Below are 21,823 nucleotides of genomic sequence, written 5' to 3'. Positions count from 1 at the left end.
GTAGTGACATCATCTCCCAGGGGTGTTTTTCTTATTGCCTTATCACTCACTTATCACCCAGGGTTAGGAAAAAGTCAACACTGATGGGAAAACCAACGACTGTCTTTCAGGAACTACATATTCAAATAGGAGGTGGAATGAACAAAGGGGCTGCTGGCATTCTGGGTGCTTTTTTTCAATAAACCAACCTTTGACAAACAAGTTCATGCAAATTCAAGCTGAGATCCATCACAGGAGAAACAAGATGCATTCCTAGTTCTGTTCTGTTACAGGTGTAATCACCCTTCCCAACGGAATGATTATTAAAATAAAAAACAAAATCTACAATGACTTTTAAAAACTCTCTCATCAAGACAGGCTCCAAACTTTCCCTGTAGAATTAAAAAAATTCATGCATCTATTTATTTAAGTGGGTTTTAACATAACAGTGCTACGTTTTATAAACTTCTCGTAAATGATGGAGATTGGGTGAAGTTCAAAGTTTTTTTTTGGATTTATTTGGCAGCCATAAAAGCTAAATATGGCAGCCATGACTGCCATAACTGCAGCCATAACTGCAATTATGGGTCAATCTAGTGATTGGTCAATCACTTTATTTACCCATAGAAGTGAAGTGAAAATCTCTACGGAGAATTGCAAATCTGATTAAATTGAAAAAGACTTGTGGGGCCATTTTTATAACATCCAAAGATTTCATGACCATTACTTAAAATATTTTTGCAAGAAAAAACAATAATTGAAAAAGTGCATAAAAAAATTATTGCACTTGTTTGTATTATGATTGTTTTAGCCTAAGAACAGTCCCAAATTAACAGAGCAACATCCTCATAATAAGCCTAGGTGGGCCCCATGTGGGGAAAGGAGGGAAGATCAGATGGGTCCCACATGGGTTTGTCCGCGGGTTCCACGATGGCTCGACATGGGTTTGCCCATGTAGGGCCACAGCCCACATGGGCCCTACATGGTGGTGGGACCACATGGGTTTGTCCATGTAGGGCCCATGTAAGGCCCATGTAGGCTGTGGCCCTACATGGGCAAACCCATGTGGGGCCATCGTGGAACCCGCGGACAAACCCATATGGGACACATATATCAGCCCTCCTTTCCCCCACATGGGGCCCACCTACAAAGATTCACAATTGTCATATTTTATATCAATTTCTTACACTTCGTGTCACAACTCTCTCACTATATACTATACTAATGCTAGTTAGTGAAGTTTGAGATTATTTTCCCTTGCTTTAGTGGCTGGTATTCTGCCCATGTTAGTCATTCTGCAGCATTTATGAGTCAAAATGCACAATTTCGTCATCCACCTGTCAAGCAGATATAGTGATTAGCTCAACCTCCATACTGTTCTAATCCTCACCAAACAGGATTACTGCCTATGCCAACATTTTGCTTATGTCAGAGAATTGTTTCTATTTGGAACATGTGGTGGATCTGTTGATTCACATGTTGTGTGATCTATAAATATGACTCTGACCACAAAAAACAGAAGAACTAGTGCCAGAGAATGTGAACACAATATGGAGAACCGTCTAGAAGCAGATTAGTGACGTCAAACACAGGCTGTTTTATCAACTTATAAGAGTTTTGGGTGTTCGCATTAATCATTGTTTTCTCTAAGTTTATAAATAGAAAAATACACAATTTTATGTGACGTGGCTGATCTGATGGAGATGCAGTGGGTACAATCAGCTGTCATGCTTTTGCTTCTTTCAAACCAAATCACTCGTTATGTGTACTTCCTCATGCACACACAGTGGCTTTCTTTCTTCCTCCTGTTTACTGAATGGTTATTAATTACTCAAACAAATCATTGTGTGATTCATAAATGGAAATTCTGTTTATACAGAAACCTGTCCTCTTCCTCTTCTCATCAAGTTTGGTTTTCTCTCGCTCTCTCTCTCATGCGTACGCATCAGCTTTACACGACTGATCTTTTTACAAAACACTCTGAGTCATAATTACTTAAAATTCTTTTTATATGATTCATGTATGAAAAATAATGTTTATGTTTGAAGTACACTGTAAAAATATAATGTATAATCCACATAAAAACATCACCAAAGTCTGAAATACAATGAGCCCAAAGTGACAATATCTCTCTATTGACTACAAATGGAAGTAAGCAATCAAAAAAAAACAACAAGCCCATATCTTATCGCAAGGAAGTAACAGTTGAAGCTATTGCTTAGTGCTGCGCAATCCCTGCGCCACGTCTGCACAACACCCCATTGCATTATGGGTGTTATTATGAAACCCCGCTACTTAATGCAAGAAATGCTTTTTTTATTTCATGTGACAGTTCAAAGCAGGCCTGTCTCTGCAGCTTTACACACTACGCTGCCTTTAAAAATTGCTGCGGCTTGCTCAGGCAAACAAAAGGGCGCCTCACATCGCAAGTTCATCAGTGAGTCAAACAAATCCCGCCACAGTATACACAGCCAAGTCATTTCACACGGGTAAAAACATAAACACGGTATTAATTTCCTGCTTGCAGAGATGAAAAAATTAGTTGAGGCTGCTGCTCCCAGTCCTCTTCCTGTCAGTTGTGATAGCATTGATCTCCTGTTGTTTGTGTTCCTTATCTTTCTCAGTCTTGTTAGCTCCCCCACACAAGTCCTGGAGCATGTGACAGGACATGCACCTGCAGAGGCGACTTTTAACCCCTTGCTTCAATTTGTCGACAGTTCCTCTCACAGCAGAGGAGGAGAAGTAGAAAATAAAAGGGTCCAGACAGGCGTTGAAGGTGCTGCACAGCAATGCTTTGTCTCTCCAATCGGGACTCTTCTCCATGACGAAGCCCACAATGTGTGAGACGTTGTAGGGGCCGAAGCACAAGGCGAAGACGACTAGTGTCCCCAGTGCCATGCCGATGGCCCGCAGGCGGCGGCGGCGGTCGATGTGGTGCAGCTTGGACAGAATCCTGATGAAGTTGATGTAGCAGTAGCTGGAAATGAGGAAGGGGATGCAGAAAAGCACTATGCAGAGCTCCAAACGCACAGGCAGGAGGACCTTCAGTTGGGCATCAGTAAAATTTTCATAACACACATCCTTCCTGATTTCAGGGATGGTGAAGGTGGAATTTTCTCCACCTTCTTGTCCAATAAATGGCACTATGAATACAATGCTCAGGTGGAGGAAGCAGAAGATCCAGAAGAAGATGCTGGCGGCGACAGCATAAATGGGTCGACGCTTCAGGGTGTGCTTGATTGGGAAAGCGACGCCCAAGTACCGCTCCACACTGACGGCAGTGAGGAAGAAAGTGCTGCTGTAAATGGTCATGTAGAAAACAAAGCCAGACAGTGGGCAGAGGGCATAGGGCAGGTTCCACTTCTGGTCGTCCACGGCTTCCTGCATCTTGAAAGGCAAAAACAGGAGGAAGAGGAGGTCAGAGATGGTCAGGTTGAGCAGAAGGATGTCGATTGGTGTGGGCTTTTGCTTCACTTTCTTCCAAAAGGTGTAGAAGGCCAGGACATTGGTGGGGAAGCCCAGCACAAAGGTGATGATGTAGACAGACAGACACAGCCCAGTGTGGCACTCCTGCATGTTGTCTTCAGATTTATTCTCGCACAAGTGTCAGGGATTGAGATGTGTCACATTATATCCTTGACTCTGACTCTGAGGACAAATGGGCCACTGCACAGGAATGTTTGATCTGTCAGGCAGTCCAAAGCAAAGGACACAACGGCTTTTTATTTGGTCAGTGGCCTGGAAACAACGCGACAGGACAAGACGGCTTCACTGTCTTCATCAGTAACCTGACGCTCATCTTTTCCTTGAGGTCTGAGTTCTGATGATAAGAGATAAGAGAGTAGAAAGTGATTAATCATCTGTTCGACAAAGTACTTCACCATACAAGTCCTTTACTGCTTTGCTTTTATTCAGCTATAATGAGGATTATATGTTTACTTTTAGGCAAAAACACACAGAGAAAAACCAAATCCATATTCCTTTGTATTACTATTATGACACTTTTAATAATAAATCAGAACTGATTGCAGTTCTGGGACATTTTGTAGACGGGGATAAACCTAAATCATTATTATTTGGATCGTGTTTTACTACAGGGACTGTACGACAGCTAAAACCAGTGGCGATTTTAAGCTAATTTTTCCACTAAATTTTGACACTTAAATTTCAGTTCAACATGTCTCAATAATAAGGTAAGTTTTTATCTTGCTTTTTTTTTTTCATAGGTGGACTAGTTCGTAAATCTTTTAAGAAATTAAATTACAACAACCCTAAAGGTCAGTGAAATCAGAAGTTTTATTATTTTCTAATTATTTGTAAAAAATTAAGCATGAATGTGTTTTAGTTCAACAAAGTCACGGTCATACTCATTGCCTTCACAATTAGGTCAAATAATACTTGACACACATTTTTTGCTGTGACACGATGTGTTCCTTGTGTGACCTACAGGAGGCATCGGTACGTGGATCACTGTACTCCCAATTAATATATGAACCACCACCCCACTGTTGTTAAGCTAATTTTAGTTTGGGAAGCATTTTTCTTTTGAGCAATGTTGTTTGAAAGAAAAATGTCTCTTAAAATGTAAAAACCTTCAAATAAATTATGAACACCGTTTAAGTCAGTCTGGTTAAATAAATAAAACCAAATTAATCTGAAAAGGAAGGTTTTGTGCCTAAATTTGATCATAGAAATAATTATTTATCCAACTAAGAGCCTAAGTTAAAAATTAAGTCAACAAGTGCAGATAACCTGAGACATGGACTGCAGTAAATGAGTTCAAATGACGCTCTAGATTTTTTAAATATCAGCAAAAATCTGTAGAAATACTTGATTCTAAAGAAAATCAAGCACTGATTTCTATACTGCTAAAAGAAATAAAAAAAATTACAAAAACGTTTTAAAATAAAAACTATATATTTCTTACCTCTTCTGTAAATGGTTGTATCGTTTCAAATGTTTACTTGAGCAGCTGAATCTCACCTCTTATTTAGTAGGGCAGCAAGAGGAAGTACTGTTTACTTCCTTCCTAGACTTGTGACGAAACAAAAGAAGTAACACTAACTAAAGTAACCTGAAGAAGACTTCCTCTTTATGCGATGGGTTTTTTTCTCCCCCCCTCACAGTTTACGTGTTCTATCTCCACAAGCTTTCAATTCTAAAGAAATAACACAGGTAACAGGGGCTTACCTCCACTGCAGACACACTCAGCTGTTCTGTTTGATATTTTCCATTCACCAGCCTTCAAATCCAATCTCCCTCCGTCTGGCACAACCCCTTATTTACATGATAATCTAAACATTCAGCACTGATAATAGAAATTATTATTAGTGAGACACCGCCACAGTTTATCCCCCACATTCGCCAAACATAGTTTCCCTGGTAACAACTGGCCTTTTCCCCTCTATGACAGTCACAGACAGTCTCTGCAGTCCTTTTTTATTCCAGACAGTTAAATCGTGTTTAGTAGTTCATGTTGTCACGTGACGCAGGTGAATGAGGTGATCTGTAAAAGAGATGTCCCTCCCTGCAAGAACACGTGTCAAATAGAGGCTTGTAATGTCGTGTGATAAAAAGAAAAGTAAATAAACCAAATTAACGTGAACTTAAGCTTACATTTAGAGGAATGGTTAATAATCTATTCCCGAATAACTCTCAGTCATGTCAGAAATCATAGACTGTCTGTGAATGTATTTAAAATTGGAGCCAGCAGGTCAGATTTGTCTTGAGTAGGTGATAGAGGAAGCGAAGATAGCCCTGGTTAATTTTTACAAAGTCACCTACGCAGGCTTTTGAAGTTATTATGACTCAAAGGAGTATGGAGTCCTTTTGATGTTGCTAAATGTATGCAATCACTGAGTTGGTTTCACTTAAAGTAATTCTTTAAACACTTGACTTGTGAGGGCGAGTTTCAGGTGTTTTGCCAGACCTATCTAATAATCCTTTTTAGCTTTGTCACTCACTTCCAGGTGCAGCTATTGATCTTTTTTTTTTTTTTCTTAAACCCTCTTTATGCTGTTTTTTTACAGAGTAAAAAAAACTCTGTAAAAACAGAGTTAAAAAAAACCCCCACAAAAACAGAAACTGTGTTTATGTCTCAGTTTTAGCATTCCTCGCACAATCCTGGACATGGTAGATTATGCAAGCGTCTTTGTAACACTGTAAGACGTGTTTTTACAGAGTGACATCAGAGAATTTTAGAGACATCGTCTGACCAGCAGCGTCTCAGTTGTGATGTTGTGCGGTATTTCATCATCGTCTTACAAGACTGCTTGAGAAAGTAGAAACAATTTGAGCTCTCGGCACGAGGCAGAAGCACAAATCAGAAAGGATTTGCATACAGGGTGTCGCTTTGCACTTTAACATTTTCTTATCTTTTTAAATGCCGTCTGAGTCAGAACATTATTTTTTAATTAAAATGATCGCTACTGTGGAAATATTTAGTTCATTATGTGCAATAAAGTTTAAATCCATCATTTTGTAGTGTATGAACCAATTTAAATGTACCCAATAATTTGAATATTATATACAAAGAGCATTGTTAAAAAAAATTTTTTATAAAAATTATTCGCCCCCTACAGAGTTATTTTGTGTTCTGCTTCTTTTTTGTCACATTGATAATTTAAAAAAATTGTAATTTCTAAGGTTTTGGTGCTTCAATGAACCTCAGTGGGAAAATCCACAAACGGTGGATCCACAAACGAACAAGATGGAGCATTGAGAAACCAGGCCAGGAGTGGCTGGCCAGCCAAATACTCCAAAAGTCCATCCACAACTCATCCAGATCACATCATGTGAGCCACTATAAGCATCACACCGTCAATAGGTTGATATTTAATTAATCAGACGAGGGGAAAATTATTGTTCAAGTAGCTTGAATCATTTTTTTAGTCAAGTGATCAAGAGAAAGCCGCATTTTGTATTTTCTCAGGTTGTCTTTTATATTCAAATGTGTTTGATCTTCAGCATCTGAATGTGTATAAACAGAAAAAATTAGAAGAGGATTTTTTTTTTTTTTTTTTTTTAAATCTGTGATGGGTTACAACACTGTATTTGAAAGGTCAAATTCTAAATTTTTGTCTGTGGGGTTAAAATGTGAGTGAAAAAAACAAAAAAATAAAAATAAATTGAGAGTCTATGTGTAAAGTCCAGATAAAGGGGTCTTCAAATCCAGTCTTCAAAGGTCAGTCTCCTGCAACTTCTAGATGTGTCTCTGCTTCAACACACCTGCGTGAAAGAATGAAGTCATCAGACTCCAACTTGAAGAATTATGTTGGTCAGTTGTTAAATGAAGGAAAAAGTGTGATGATCTTCATAAGACACCAGGAATTATATGTTTACCTGAACTTATCTAAGCTCTTTAAAGCATAGGGTGCTGTGAAAAATAAGGTTTTATGAAAACCCTAGTTTCCTTTCTCAATATACAAAAGTTGAGTCAGTTGGTAAGTGAGGTTAAAAATGTTTAAAGCTTACTCCTAAATAACTGCTGCAAAGAGTTGATCTTGGGCTCAACAGGTTTTCATTAACAGCAATTTATGGAAAGTCAGACATCACAGTAGGCTTTAAAATCAATCAAACTCCTGTAACTGCTGCATCATCAACGATAACTACCGAGAATCATGGGCAAACAGACAGCTGGATGAGGCGTGTATTTCATCCAGTCAGCCCCATCGTGTCTGCAGCTGTTAAACATGATTCAAAGGTTTTGCTACTAATTGAAACAAGGAGTGAGCTTCGTTGCAGCGAGTGAACAAGGGAATATTTGAAACACAGCACCCAGTTTTGTTATGCACAAATCACGCGATTAAGTCTCAGCTCTGTTTACGCACATTCCAAGAGGATTAATGTATATTATGTTGGATTTGTATATCCTTTTTATGACTGCTGAACTGGCTGGGCACATATAGTAAAGCTGGCAGAATACAACATTTACAATTGTTCGCAGTTAAATATGTGAAAATCTGTCAAATGCCAAACCTTAAACAGGACTGAAAATAGGAGTGTAAGCTCAGGAGCCAATCACTGTCCCAGTCATCATTGAATTCAGCCTCAGCTGACGGTTGGAATCCATCATGGCTGGTACATTTTCTGTAATTTTCTGATCCAGTACATGAGGCTGAAACTCTTGTAGCTGGACCTCTACCTCTGTCTAATCTTTGTCAGATTGAAGTCCATATGAGTTGGATTCATGAGGGAAGATGTCTGTCTGACCAGAAGAATTCAGATTCACTTTTTGTTTACTATGGCCAACTAATCACATTGACAAAAACTAGTCTCCACTATTATTCTTCCCATCTAGCATGTGTGTGGGGGGGGAGGGGGGTGTGTGTAGGGGTGTGTATGCGTGTGTGTGTGTGTGTTTGCATGGGAGAAAGTTTTTAAAGGTGTATTTATAGTGTTACAAAGCGCTTATGGTGACGCACAGCAGACTCAGCCGTTATTTTCATCTGCAGGTGTGGTTTGAGAAAGCAATTGCAAATTAAGATGGAAACGCAATGTTGCGTGGTTAAAAACATAAATATTTTTGCTGGAGGCTTTTTCATATTAAAATGGATGTTTTTTTTCTTTCTGCCGTCACCACATGGATGCTCTGTATTTGATTTGCCCTAAAATCGGTGACCCAATACATTCAGCTGAGATTCCTTATATAGCAAACTTTTTGCCACCTGGCATGATACATTTGACTTCTTATAGTTACTTTAAAATCTGCTTATTAAAGCTTGTGTTTAAATGGACTCTGTCAGCCTGAATGTGAGTGAAAGCCACAGTTTTGACCTGCTCTCTACCTGACAGGTTTAGAAGACTATACAAATTTCCGAGATACAAATGTAATTTTCCACTGTGCAACAGTCTGAGGTATAATCTGTGGAAACCAAATTAATAGAGCATTATGAAAACAATTCATGATGACACACGTGTGGTCTGTGAGGCAATAGCAAGAACTGTGCTGCATTGTGCTTGTTCTTATGTATCCATACGTAACACCTACTGTATGTTACAGAATGACAAGTTGGACATCTGTCCCTGTCTTTTCTTTTGCAAATTTTAGAAGTGAGGATGAAATTCAAAACTTTCAGCATTAAAACCTAAAGAAAAAGTCATGTTATAAAAGAGTAACTTCTAGCTCTGTTGTTCTAGATGGCCTCTGTAAAAAAATTAAAAAGTTGACTGTTGACTCAGATCTTTATTGTGGTAGTTCCAGGTCTTCACTTGTCACCACAGTTTCAAAATCAGAACATTGACACTATTTAAAGAGGTCATGGGTGTTTAATAGTGCAGTAGCTGCATCAGAAATAGTGCATCATACTCCTTCTCATTTTCACACTTTGTCACATAAATGTCATACATTTCAGTGTTTGATATTGGGACTTTACACCTTGAGCCAACATGAAGAAGTGCATGATTCTAGTAAAGGTTGTTGAGTTTGAACCATTTGCCCGTTAGCTGCTAGTTTGCTCAGTTTCAGTCAGATTGAATAAAAACTGTATATTAACATCAATTTTTAAGAGCTGCCAAAGGTGCTCAACTGGATGGTGATTTGTACTTAGACTGGGTCATTCTTCCTGTCTGTGCTAAAAAAAAAAAAGTGGCCTCTCCTCATGACGCTGCTTTGTTTCACAGTGTAGATGGGGTGTTAAGGGTCAGATGCAATGGTAACTTTCCTCCATGCAGCTTTTTGCACGTAGACCAAAATGTATACTTTTGTCACATAGTGTCATTGTTCCACATGCTTGCCATGTTCCCCTCAGACCTTAAACAAGGTTTCTTATGTTTATTTTATTTTATTTTTTTTTACAACTGCTTGCTTTTTGTCATTCTGAACATAAATGCCAGATTTGTAAAGTGAGGAATAAATTCTTGTGTTAACAAATTGTCCCATCTGATCTGTGGTGAGTCTCTGCAGCTATACGGAGTTGGCATGAGTTCATCCCACTTCACAAATACGCACTATTTTGTGTTGGTCTATGACATAAAATCCCATCGAAATTTGTGCTTGTAACAAGACACAAACGAACACAGCCTCTGTAAATAAAAAGGCCAAACCATGTCACAGGCGTTTTTATTTACTCATACCTGTACAATATTAAAGATTTAGCATCCAGCCAGCTGCTGCAGACGACTGTCTAAGAAAAATAAACACTTTTCCATTAGATCTGGTTCGGTTGAACACAGGCTATGGACAGCAGCATCAAAAACCCGAGGCGTCCACAACATAGCTGGTCGTAGCTGATGCAATGAAATGATATTTGTGACAGAGCGTAGAAAATAGAACAAGGACATGGTTCAAAAGTGTTGCTGAGGTTCACAGAAAAGAGTCATCAGAGCAGCACTCTGTGTGGTCACTGGAGCAGCACCAATACAATCATGCATTACAAAAGCAATGGGTAGAAAGTAATGGTGTGTGACTGTATTGATGAAAACCACAAGATACTCTCATTAAAATAATTAATAAAAAAGACTGCATGTGTTTTTGGTTTTGTCCAAAACGTTTATTTTGAAAATTCCTACTTTATTTTCTCAAAACAAATGTGGCTGTTTAGAGATTATATTTTAATGACACTTTTAATGCAAAGTTGCTCTAAAAGTTGCATCGAATGTACATTAAAAATGCCAACTTTGCATTAAATTGTCATAATTTACAAAATCATGCAAAGTTGGCATTTTTAATGGACTTTTAATACAACTTTTAGAGCAACTTTGCATTAAAAGTGTCATTATTTACCAAATGACACTTCATGACAACTGTCATAAACATTCATAAAGACTTCTTTATGTTCATGACAGATGTTATGTCACGTTTATGACAGTGTCATGTCAGTCTTATGCACACCCCTTCAAATAAAGTGTTACCGAATATTTAATAAAATCTACAGCAGCTAAAAAATAGATCCTGCATCTATTTCTCTGCGCCCAATAGAAAAGGCCAGTTTCGAGTCCAATTGCCATGGCTGCTAAGAGCAGAGAGTGAGAGGGCTTGTGTTGTTGAAGAGCACAAACATGCTGCTGTATAGATGAGAGTGGCTCTGCTGCGTTATCAGCATCTGTTTGAGAAGCAACTGGAAGGGTTTGGAGATGATTGCGCGGTGGGATAAAGTGGGAAATACTGTGTGTGCTTTAACTTCTTCATTTACTGTAAATAGTAAGAATAAAATAAAATAAAAAAAACTCTACGCTTCCTGAGCTCTTCGGAGAAAGGAGAAGGAAATAAAGTTAGAAGAAATTCTCTGCTGAGGTAACCACCAGCACATGCAACGTGAAACATTTTCTAACGTGCCTCACTCAGCTCGGCTGACGCTGTAAAGATGCTCTGATCAGATTTCCGTTTATTTTTGTTGAAAGTTACGGTGGTAAGGAGCCAACGTGATTCAAATCTCAAATCTTTCCATTTGTGAAATGTGAAAATAAAAATGCTCTTAGCTTAAAAATAGTTTTTAGATTAAGAAAATAAAGGAAAAGTCAGCGAAGAAGATTTGTTTTTTTCTGTTATTGCATTTCATATTTAACGTAGGTCAGAAGGGAATCGAAAAGGTACAGCTGGATTTTGCTTCATTAATGTTTCTTATTGTTATACAGCCGTCTTATGTATCTGTACCTTTAAAAATATAACTAGAGCTGACGACCTAATTTAGCTCCTGCGTTCACTGGTGATGCTTTATTCTACACGTCTAGAATGCAAATAAAAGCAAAAATATTCCTCAGTCCTGACTGAAGTCTTCACTTTGTCAGAGCTTTTTAAAGTTGCCTGGGAGCGGAAAAGAAAACTGCTCTGTGGTTTTGTGAATCAAAATTGGAAATGCACACTTTATGAAGTGAAGAGAAGAGGAACAAGTCTGCTTTCTATCATCAGGACTGTTGCAGCTGCACAGATGTACATGCTATTAGCAACTCTCTCCTCTGTCAAGGCACTATCAATGAACAATGAGTGCAGGAAGAGTTTCGGTGAGAAACTGAACTGCTAGATGCTCAGAGATACCAGCTTGTAAATCAGAAAGTACAATGTAACAACCACCACATCAGGGTCAAAGATGGCGGGTGCAATACGGGATGGGTAGAGGCCAAACCTTTGCAATCTGATCTTCTGCTACTGACGATGGACTCTGTTATTGTTTCATATTAGCTTTAACAATATTTGTTTGCTTGAAGAAACACTCTTTTTGTTGACTTAACGTGTCACATCCTTCACCCACCACAAGGGGATCGCACCTCAAACTGTCTCCTGCTCATTGTAGTTGTTCTGTCTTCATCTATGAAGTGTTTTAATTAAGTCTATTGCTACGTCATGATGTTAATTCGTCCGGCTTCACAGTTTATCTGACCCACATCTCGCAGAATTCACAGCTTCTTATCGTCGCACGGAGTTGCGGTTCAGATTATAGAGGAATAATCGCTGTCTGAAGGAAGACACTTCCTCCCCACACATCATGTTGGGTCTCCCACAGAAAGCAAGAATGCATCTAAAATCTGCTGCCATCTTGTTCCGGGGCGTTTGAAATAAAAACTTCATTGTGTTACATCAAGGAGATATCTCAACAATTAAGAGCTTGCTGCTCTGTGCATCACAGACTGGAGCATCCCAGAAGCTTGCTTCACTAATCCCTCTGTTAATACCCAGAGCATGAACCTATAAGCTCCCTTATGTTTGTGGTGGAGGGAAGAGAATGACAACATAATTCTCTCAACCCAACAGAAGAGTTCAGTCGGAGCTAAGCTACCGTGTTGCTATTTGAAGAGTGATTTTGTGGCCAACATGGCTTGGGCTGATTCCATTCCCAGTGACACATTAATGAAATAAAGCTTGCCATGTTAAAAAGATAATCCTCCGCATTCCACTGGCAGCCTTATCTAGAATGACCCAAGTCCAAGAAACAGGACAGGGGAGAAAACTGGGCGTAAAAATAGAAAACACTTAAGGGCCACAGAGACAAAATTGATTTTCAGACCTTGGCTCCCCTCCCATTTCAAGTAATCGCATTCATAATGATCAGATCAATACCTTTTATACAGAAACACCAAAAGGAAATTCTCCAACAGACTCATTTTGAAATGCCAGATATGTGCAAACACTATTGCAGTAATTATGTTCTCTTGTGAACACAGAAACTATGACAGTTTGAGGAAAGAGAACAAAGCGTAAGCCACACAAAGGTACAATGGGTGCAGATGTGGGTTTATTTGATCATGCGTGTTTCTGAAAGTACACCATCAGGACTAACACAGGCTAACCTATTTGTTTTTGTTTTGTTTTGTTTTTTTGGGGGGGGATGGTAGTTTGGTTTGAGTCTTGAAAGAAAATATCCTTTCAAAACATACACAGTTCACAATGACCCAGAAACTTAGAAATACTCATCTATAGCAAAAAGATTTAAAATTGTTCTCATTGCGTTACATTACATCCACTAATGTGAAGACCTCAGAAGCTTATCAGAGAAATCCTGTAGACCAACGGACACAGCTGGTCGGGGCTAAGCTTGGAGAGAAATGTTAAAGAGGAAATAGATTATAGAACAATGTCCCAGGCTCAAAGAGCCCTGCGTAATCAATCATGTGAAAATGGAAGGAGTATGAAAACCTATCAAGACTCAAAGACTTGTCTGAGAATGCTAATCAGAGAAGCAGGAGGAGCTGCAGCATTTCAGTTTAGGTGGGAGAATCTGTGGACAGAACTATTGGATGAAAACTGCACAGATGTTGCCTCTTGTAAAAGAGTGGAAACGGCAATACATTTTTGGAAGGAAAAAGAAAATTAAACATTTTAGTTTATAGATCGGAGGAAACGGAACAAAGAAGATGCTGTGGTCACAAGCAGTGACAGGGAAATGGGTCAGAGTTCATGGGATAGACATAAACAAAGGGCGATCCAGGAAGAAACCCGTCTAGAGGTTTCAAAGAACTTGACACTGGGATGGAGGTTCATTTTCCAGAAGGGCAACAACCCGAAACATGCAGCCAGAGCTACAATACATAGCATGTTCATGTGTTTACATGGCCCAGTCAAAGTCTAGATCAGTGTTTCTCAAACCTGGTCCTCACCGCCCCCCTGCTCTGCATGTTTTAGATGTGCCTCTATTCCAAAACATCTGATTCAAATGATTGCATGACCATCAAGTACTGCAGAGGCCTGTTAATCACCCAGAGATGCAATTCAGGTGTGTGGCAGAAGGGAAACACCTAAAACATGCAGGACAGGGGGGCAGTGAGGACCAGGGTTGAGAAACACTGGTCTAGATCTTGTTGAAAATCTACGATAAAACTGCTTTGCAAAGAGGAATGTTAGTTGCAGTAGATGGTCTATTCTCACTCTGATCTGTAGGGAGTCGTGTCTTTCTACTGTCACCATCATCCATGCAGAAAAATTACTCCAAAGTCAACGATTCAATCAAATCAGAGGGTTTTTTTTTTTCTCACCATATAATAATCCAAACTTGTCTGAATGATAACTATGATCACGTTTGAATTTGTCGATGTTTTTGCATTGGACTGATCAGTATTTACGTGTAAATTTTAAATCAGTTTGTTTTGTAAAGTGTTTTGAGATAAATTACAAATTAATTTATATCTGTTGGAACTTAGGATTTTTTTTTTTTTTTTTCATTGAATGGGGATACAATTATCCTGTGCCAAACCTGTAGAGACATCTGGAGGTATTAATTCAAGTTGGCTGAAAGCAAAAACATGCCACACCTTTTCTTATCTTATATGTAAAGAAACAAAACAAAAAAAACATGCATTCTTCTATTTCATTATCAATACCTTGTGTTTGGCTGTCAAAAAAAAAAGGCCACATACAACATATTGAGATTTGCTTGACAAAATGGCTGAAAGTCACTTTTTGATGGACTTAAATTCAACTATTCCTTCTGTTGTAAATTCTTACAAATATTTTTTTTATTATCTGACAGTTGTTATGATGTGTAACCATGGCAGCAAGACGTTGTTTTTACAACTGGCAGCAGCTGATTAGCATCTCAAAAGCTCAAATAATAGCAGAACTGCAGCCACATATGACAGAGGAGTTGAAAAGAAAGCTTCACAGATGCAGAGCAGGACTAAAGAGCTGAGAGAGTAGGAGGAAGTTCAAACCATTGCTTCCATTGATCCGATACTGGGCAAGAATCCTGTCCCTGACACCACCGCCTCTCTGTCCAGACATATTCAAAAAGGTGCAGCAAAAGCAAATGATCTGGATTAGCAGTGCTTGGCATCATCCAGTACATGTTACTGCAAAATATTGTCTGTTAGCATGTAATGACTGCCATGAGACGGTCAAACAGCAACAGCCTTCAGTCAGAAGCCTCATCAGATTTGTTGCGAGGCTGACTGCTACCACAGATCGTTTCTGCATCACCATCCATAACGACTCTTTGAAGATACTTGGATGATGTGAGTTAAGATCTCATTTAATTTCCATGAGGAAAAAAACAAATCATTAATTAAATTTGAATTTAATTGAATCAGGCATGGGCAACTCAGTTTCTTCAGTCCCAATGTCCTATATGTTAGATTAAATGAACTGCTCCACAACCAGGCCGAGGAGAGGCCATTAAGCTCTCAGCTCAGCAGAGTTTGTCTAAAAAATGAATGATATCACCTCCTGAAGATGAAAAATGTCTAGAAAGATCAAAAAGCTTTGCTCTTAAAATGCATCTAATTATGGAGACAAAAAAGGAGCTAAATCATTGATTTCATCAAGCAACGGGTGTTTGGTGAGATAAAAGCAGCCTCCTTTTGAACCAGAGGCACAAGACGGAGAAATCGCACTCATTCTTCGAGGTCAGTCCAACTTGAAAGTCACAACTCCTCTAATCAGAGTGTGAAAAAGATGAGCAAATTACAACTCTGTAATTTACAGTTTAATACAAAGGAGGTTGCTCTGTACTCAAATTAAGGTGAGATGAAAGTGTAATGATGGCTGTGGGGAACATTTGACATGTGTTTGGAACATTTTTATGGGCAGTTGGGTCACTGATGGACCCACAGTTGTAGCTGTACAACTAATGAATGTTTGATTTCTTTTCATAAAAGGATATTTTAAAATTCTTATTAAAGAAAGTTAAAAATATGAAAATGAACTTATTAGTGGTGTTATTTTGGAAAAACTTTCAAATTAAAACTACTATATGCATGTGAGTATACCTTCATAACAGCAATTACATTTATTTGATATATGATTATATAATTTGATTTAGGTATAATAATAATAACAATATGATCTTAGTGTTTTATCATGATGCTGTAGGCCCTCCCCATATGTCTATGGACATTTTGCAAAAACATAACAACATATACATATATTAAAAAATATATATAAAGATATATAATTTTGCTGTTGTTTTATTTTGAACAGCATTTCTCACATGCTCCTACGAGAAAGTGCTTTGGAAATCAGGTTTGCTTTGTATATTGAAGGTAAAATGAATTGTTGAAAAATAATTTCAAAGCAACTTAATTTTGAACACAGCAGCTTTCTGCATGAAAACAACTCAGTGTCCACAAAGATGGTTTTGTTGGGGATTTTTTTTTCTATGCGTATGTCAATTTGAGCTGACTGTTGCCATTAATCTTAAAAATATGATTAAAAAGTTAATGGCTGAGAAGGTGTGGAAGTTAAATATTCTGAGAGGAAATTCTGCTCATCGTATGGATTGAGACAGATTTATGAACTGGAGCAAAAATATATCTGCTTAACAAAATGTATATAGAGTAGTTATTGTGACCTTTGTCCACACAGCATAATATGTTCAACCTCAATCAGATTTGATGGAGGGCGTCGGTGAATGTCAATTTTGAAGTCTTGCCACAGATTGTTAATTAAATTTAAGTCTGGCATTTGACCTGACTATTCTAACATATGAAAATGCTTTGAGTATGTAAAGCCTGGCATTTGTGGCTGTATGTTTACGTTACATTGAGAAGTGAACAGTGCATCGGTCACTTCACCACCACATTTTGTTATAGTACGGGGTTATTGCACATTGTATTAAATTAATATCTTTCTTCAAAATTTTACACACAAATAGCATATTATGGCAATGTAAAGAAAACTGCAGTGTTTTTTTTTTGTACCGTCCTCATTCTTGCTTGCTTGTTCACTGTTTTCTGCAGAACTTCCCTCACAGAATATGTGATATATATGTTAAATGTGAAAACTCTTAGTTGCACTGTATTTTATTTAGATGTAACAGAGTCAAGAGTGGTGAATACAAAGGCACTCAATTTCTTTTTTTTTTAGATGTCTTTCCCATCCCCCCAAAAAATCTGAATTTTGATTGGAGGGAGCATGTATATCTCCCAAATAAAAGAATCTGGACATAAAACTGGTTATTCTAAATTGTTGTCACTTGTCAAATAAAAATGTCATTGTGATTCTAGTGTACATTTATAAGACCTTGCTGCTGCTGAGTTTACAGATAAATAAAAGAATAAGTTATTACTATTTCTTCAGCGCATCAGTAAAGTATTCACTGCACTTCACTTCCACATTTTGTTATGGTACAGGCTTATTCCTGAAGAATCATTCAAATGTTTTTTTGGCAAAATGTTTTGAAGCGCTGACTCAGCTCTTTCTGTGATGACAGATGGAACAAGCTGCACTTTTTAGGTCAGCAAAATGTCACTCTCTACAAAGTCCAACAAACCTTTTAGAAAACATTGTCCTTATCAAAGGCCATTGGAAAATACATGATAGTGGATTTTTTTTTTTTTATAAAATTGAACCATGCCTAATAGTTTTTTTTTTTTTTTTCAAATGTCACATTTAACTCCCTCAAAGTCCTGCCTTATGTGGGGTCACATGGCAGCGCGGTGGCATTTTAAAGGCAAAGATATAATATGAACCTCAGCAAAAATAAGCAGGAACAGGTTGCTACTCTCAAGGTCTGTAACAAATGCTGTTTTTCGTTACCATTTACTTTCTGTCCAGGTTCTTTATTTTAAATGCCAGAATTAATTACAAAGGTCCATCAGAAACCAAAGTAATTTCCAAGAAGGACTCAGTGGGAAGATAATGAAAGCAGGGTCTTGTTTGATGGATGTTTTTATTGGTGAGAACATAAATGAATAATTTCTCAAAGTTAGACTTTTTCAAATTGCAGCTAATTATCTGTGAGTGTATGAAAAGCTAAAATGTTTTCTGCTTCATTAAAAGGACTTTTCTGGTTAGAAAACAGCTCAAATTAAATTTGAGTGTATATCCCTCGGAAATCAATCAGAAAATTATTATTATGTCTTTGTGCAGTCTTTCGGGCTGTCAGTATTTGACCATGTGATTTTATCTAAGATAAAAACCCGTATTTTCTTTTCAGCATTAGCAAGAAGCATTCAAACACTTATAATTGCTGTTTATCACACAGCATGAGCAGATAAGAGGACTTTCGGTTGATAATGAACGTATTTGGGATGAGTTTATCCTCTGTGACTAATTTGTAGAAGGTTTAACACAGATAAAATTATTGCCGATATCATTTGATGGAATACAGTCATAGAGCAGGTAAAACATGCTGCATGGCCTTATTGTGCAGATTTCAGGCAATCAGACAATTTTAGAACTCCATTTTTCAAATGATGGATTCATTTATTGAAGGAAAAAGCTATTGCAACCAATTTGATTTCACATTAGGTTGCCCCTAAACTTTTGTACCACCCTTGGTGGCCTGTAGTACAGTCAAGTAACAACTGGAAATAAGTCTTAAATCCCCATCAACGTATTGTGGCACACACTTTTTTGCAGAATTGTTTTATCAGCAAGACTAGAGGGTTTTCTGTGGATGAATGGCCTGTTTAAGGTTATGCCTTTGACCCTTCGACCCTTTTTCCAGCCACTTAGAGGTGGGTTTGCTTATTTACTTTGGTTAATTGATCTGCTACATAACTCAAGCGTGTGTCAGATAAAAGGTCACAGAGACATTGTCCTTCATGATTAACTGGTCGAAAAACCACAAATTCTCACAAACCTCATGGACCTAACACTTATACAGAAGCCAAGCAACCCGAGACCATTACACTAACATGATGTTCTTTTTTTGTTTCCTCATTAATCCACAGAATATTTTCCCCAAAGACCTGAAGAATCATTAAAATGTTTTTTTTGGCAAATATGAGCTGGCCAGTGTTGGTTTTCAGCTTCGAACTCCCTCATTAATTTCAGTTTTTGCCCAATCTCTTTCTTAACACTGATGATGACTGATGATTACTGAGGAAAGTGACTGCTGCAGGGCTTTGGATGTTGTTCTGGGTTYTTTTTTTTTTTTTGACATCCTGGGTTAATCATTGATGCAGGCTTGTAATTTTGGTAGMCCAGCCACTCCAGGGAAGGTTCATGTTTTCCATGTTTTACCCTTTTGTGGATAATGGTTCTCACTGTGGTTCGATGGAGTCCCAAAGCTCTAGAAATGGCCTTGTTATGAAAGGGGAAATTGCTTTTTCATTTTGGGCCAGGTTGTTCTGCATCGCTTTTTTGCTTAACATGAAAGACTTCGAAAGCTGCATTCAGTATTTACTCAGGTTATCTTTGTAATTATTTAGCGTGAAGCATGTAAGTGTGGCAAATGAGCAAAAGCTGAAGAAATCTGACATGGTGGGACTATGTTAGAATAATCTTATAACCCAGGCAAACGATCCCCACACTGTTCAGTGACATGCATAAATCAATGAAAATAATTTTTAAAAACTGTCATTTGAAACAGATTTGACCTTACAGTTAAAAACTTTATTAATTTAAAGCCCATTTTGTTTGTTACTTTGAGTGTAAAAGATAAAATTAAACTTAATTTTACAGCAGTCACAAGTTGAATGAAACCTTTTGTCATGGTGTTTAAATGATAAACCTGTGAAAAGGAACCAGCAAGAGACCAAAGCAGACAGACAGGATGCGATGGAAATATCCTACAGAGTTAGAAACAGAAGAGAGTGATTACTGACAAAGAACAGGTGGCTGAATGGTAACAGGGTTCAGGTGAGAGAGAGGACCAGGCAGTCAGGCTGGGGGTAAGAGAGCATAGTGGTACATGAATATAACCACAAATTTAAAAAAAACTAAGCTGAAGAAATAAAAAAAATATATATAAAAATAGACTGGTCAAAAGTACAAACAAAAACTCAGGCTGATCACAGGTGAGCAAGAAAGTGAAAACTCAAACAGAAAAACTGTAATGCAAAAACCTCCAGGATATGACAACTTTAAAATTAGGCTAGGATCTCTGTGTGCAAAAAGAAGGGTTACATTAAAAGTGAATGTTGGAGTTCACACCAGAGTGCAATCAGTGCAATAAACAGGAAACATCTGTAAAAAGAGCATGTCTAAAAACAGTTTTCCACAAACACTTCTTTCAGAGCAGGATGTGAGCGGAATGTGAGTAAGTGCAGCTATAAAACGCATCCTGTTTAATACATCTGCAGTTGTGGCAGTGACGCAAATGTTGTTTGTGGCCTCGGCATTTATAGATTTTTTTTTTTTCAATTTCTTTGATTATAGATATGCTGAAGAAATGCTAAGGCTTAAAAAAACAGGATAAAGTCCTAATAAATCTTCGTGTGGTGTAATTGCACTGGTTTCTCACAAAATGTGGTGCACCATGCTTCATTTTACTTTATATTTTCCTTCTTTTTTTTATTTATTTTTTTTATAAAACTTGGTTTTCTGTTTTTCCTTTCAGAAGCGACTATGTATATGAGACTATTTTGGAATTGTAAGGAATCTAATTTATTCATTTTAATTGTCATGGCCTTTAGTCAAGTGTGGATTTTAACCCTTTAAAGAACTGAGTTTTTCTCTTACTTGAGAAAACATTAATTTAATATTTATTTCAGTTTAGTGGGCTAAAAGCATACAACGTATCGCTAATACCATCCAAATTAGACAACTACACCGTAATCAGTTTCCTACAATCTTCTGTAATGGCTTGTTGTTGTTTTTACATTGTTGCACACACCACAGAGTTCATCCTGTGCCTATGTCTGGAGATGCAACACTTATTTAGGATGCAACAAAAGGAACATTTCTTTTTTATTTGCGTTGTAGCACATCCCCAAGTTTTATTGCCCTGTAGTCAAAAGCCCCATTACTCATGTCAACAATCTCTACTGGACACAATGCTTCATCATGGAAGATACACACAGATATTCACCAAACTGGGACTGGATTTCTGGGCCTGAATGTTCTGATTCTGATCTTTATTTATGGCAGTTTTGTTTACCATAGAAAAGAAGCAACTCCAAACAGGAATTGTTTTAGGATCCTTCACTGATAGCACAGCTTACCTTTCCTTATCTGGACAAATTATTTTCCAGGCCTCCCAACCATTCAGAATTGGTTTCGCTAAATAAAACGAGTCCTCTGCTGCAGTGCATTCCCAGTAACATATCAGTCTATCCCCAGTGTTTTCCTTTAAGATAAGTTGGGATTTTTGCTGTCCTTATTCTCACATGGCCATTACTAAATACCATTTCCACCAGCATGCATGCAGATTGGCCCACAACAATTCGCGGCCTTTGTTGCACAAGCTCTACATTGGTCCTCAAGAGCAGACAACTCGCTGTGGTTTTGGCGTTATATTAACATCTTCCTCACTCCAACTCATTTCACCTTGAAGTTCTTGATGATGAAGAAAAACAATCATTATTCTTACCAGTAGCTTCCTTCCTTGCGAGGCCATTTCAATGCAAAGTGATGGCAGGTGTTCACTTTTCTTTGGAGGCAATTGTTGCTAATTACTTTATGCAATCAGTCTGCTAAGGAGATTAAAAAAGGGATTTGATTTTACTCTTTCACAGCTTCACCTGTGCTCATTGAGTGACTGTGCTGAAATGCTTGCTCGTAGTTTCTAGCAAAGCAGATATACAGGTTTCA

At 37.9% G+C, this 21,823-nt stretch overlaps 1 protein-coding gene across 1 annotated transcript; it reads right to left on the bottom strand.

The window, feature by feature from the left end:
* Positions 1 to 2,000: 2,000 nt before the first annotated feature.
* Positions 2,001 to 4,996, bottom strand: LOC103477767 (free fatty acid receptor 2-like). Its single transcript, XM_008431067.1, has 2 exons — positions 4,907 to 4,996; positions 2,001 to 3,799 (listed from the first exon to the last, which is right to left on the bottom strand). The coding sequence occupies exon 2, from the start codon at positions 3,553 to 3,555 to the stop codon at positions 2,518 to 2,520; it is 1,038 nt and encodes a 345-aa protein (XP_008429289.1). The 5' UTR covers positions 3,556 to 3,799; positions 4,907 to 4,996; the 3' UTR covers positions 2,001 to 2,517.
* Between the last annotated feature and the right edge of the window lie 16,827 nt (positions 4,997 to 21,823).

The sequence above is a fragment of the Poecilia reticulata genome, linkage group LG16 (genome assembly GCF_000633615.1).
Source record: "Poecilia reticulata strain Guanapo linkage group LG16, Guppy_female_1.0+MT, whole genome shotgun sequence".
NCBI classification, from domain to species: Eukaryota; Metazoa; Chordata; class Actinopteri; order Cyprinodontiformes; family Poeciliidae; genus Poecilia; species Poecilia reticulata.
This window is presented reverse-complemented; position numbering and strand designations above follow the sequence as displayed.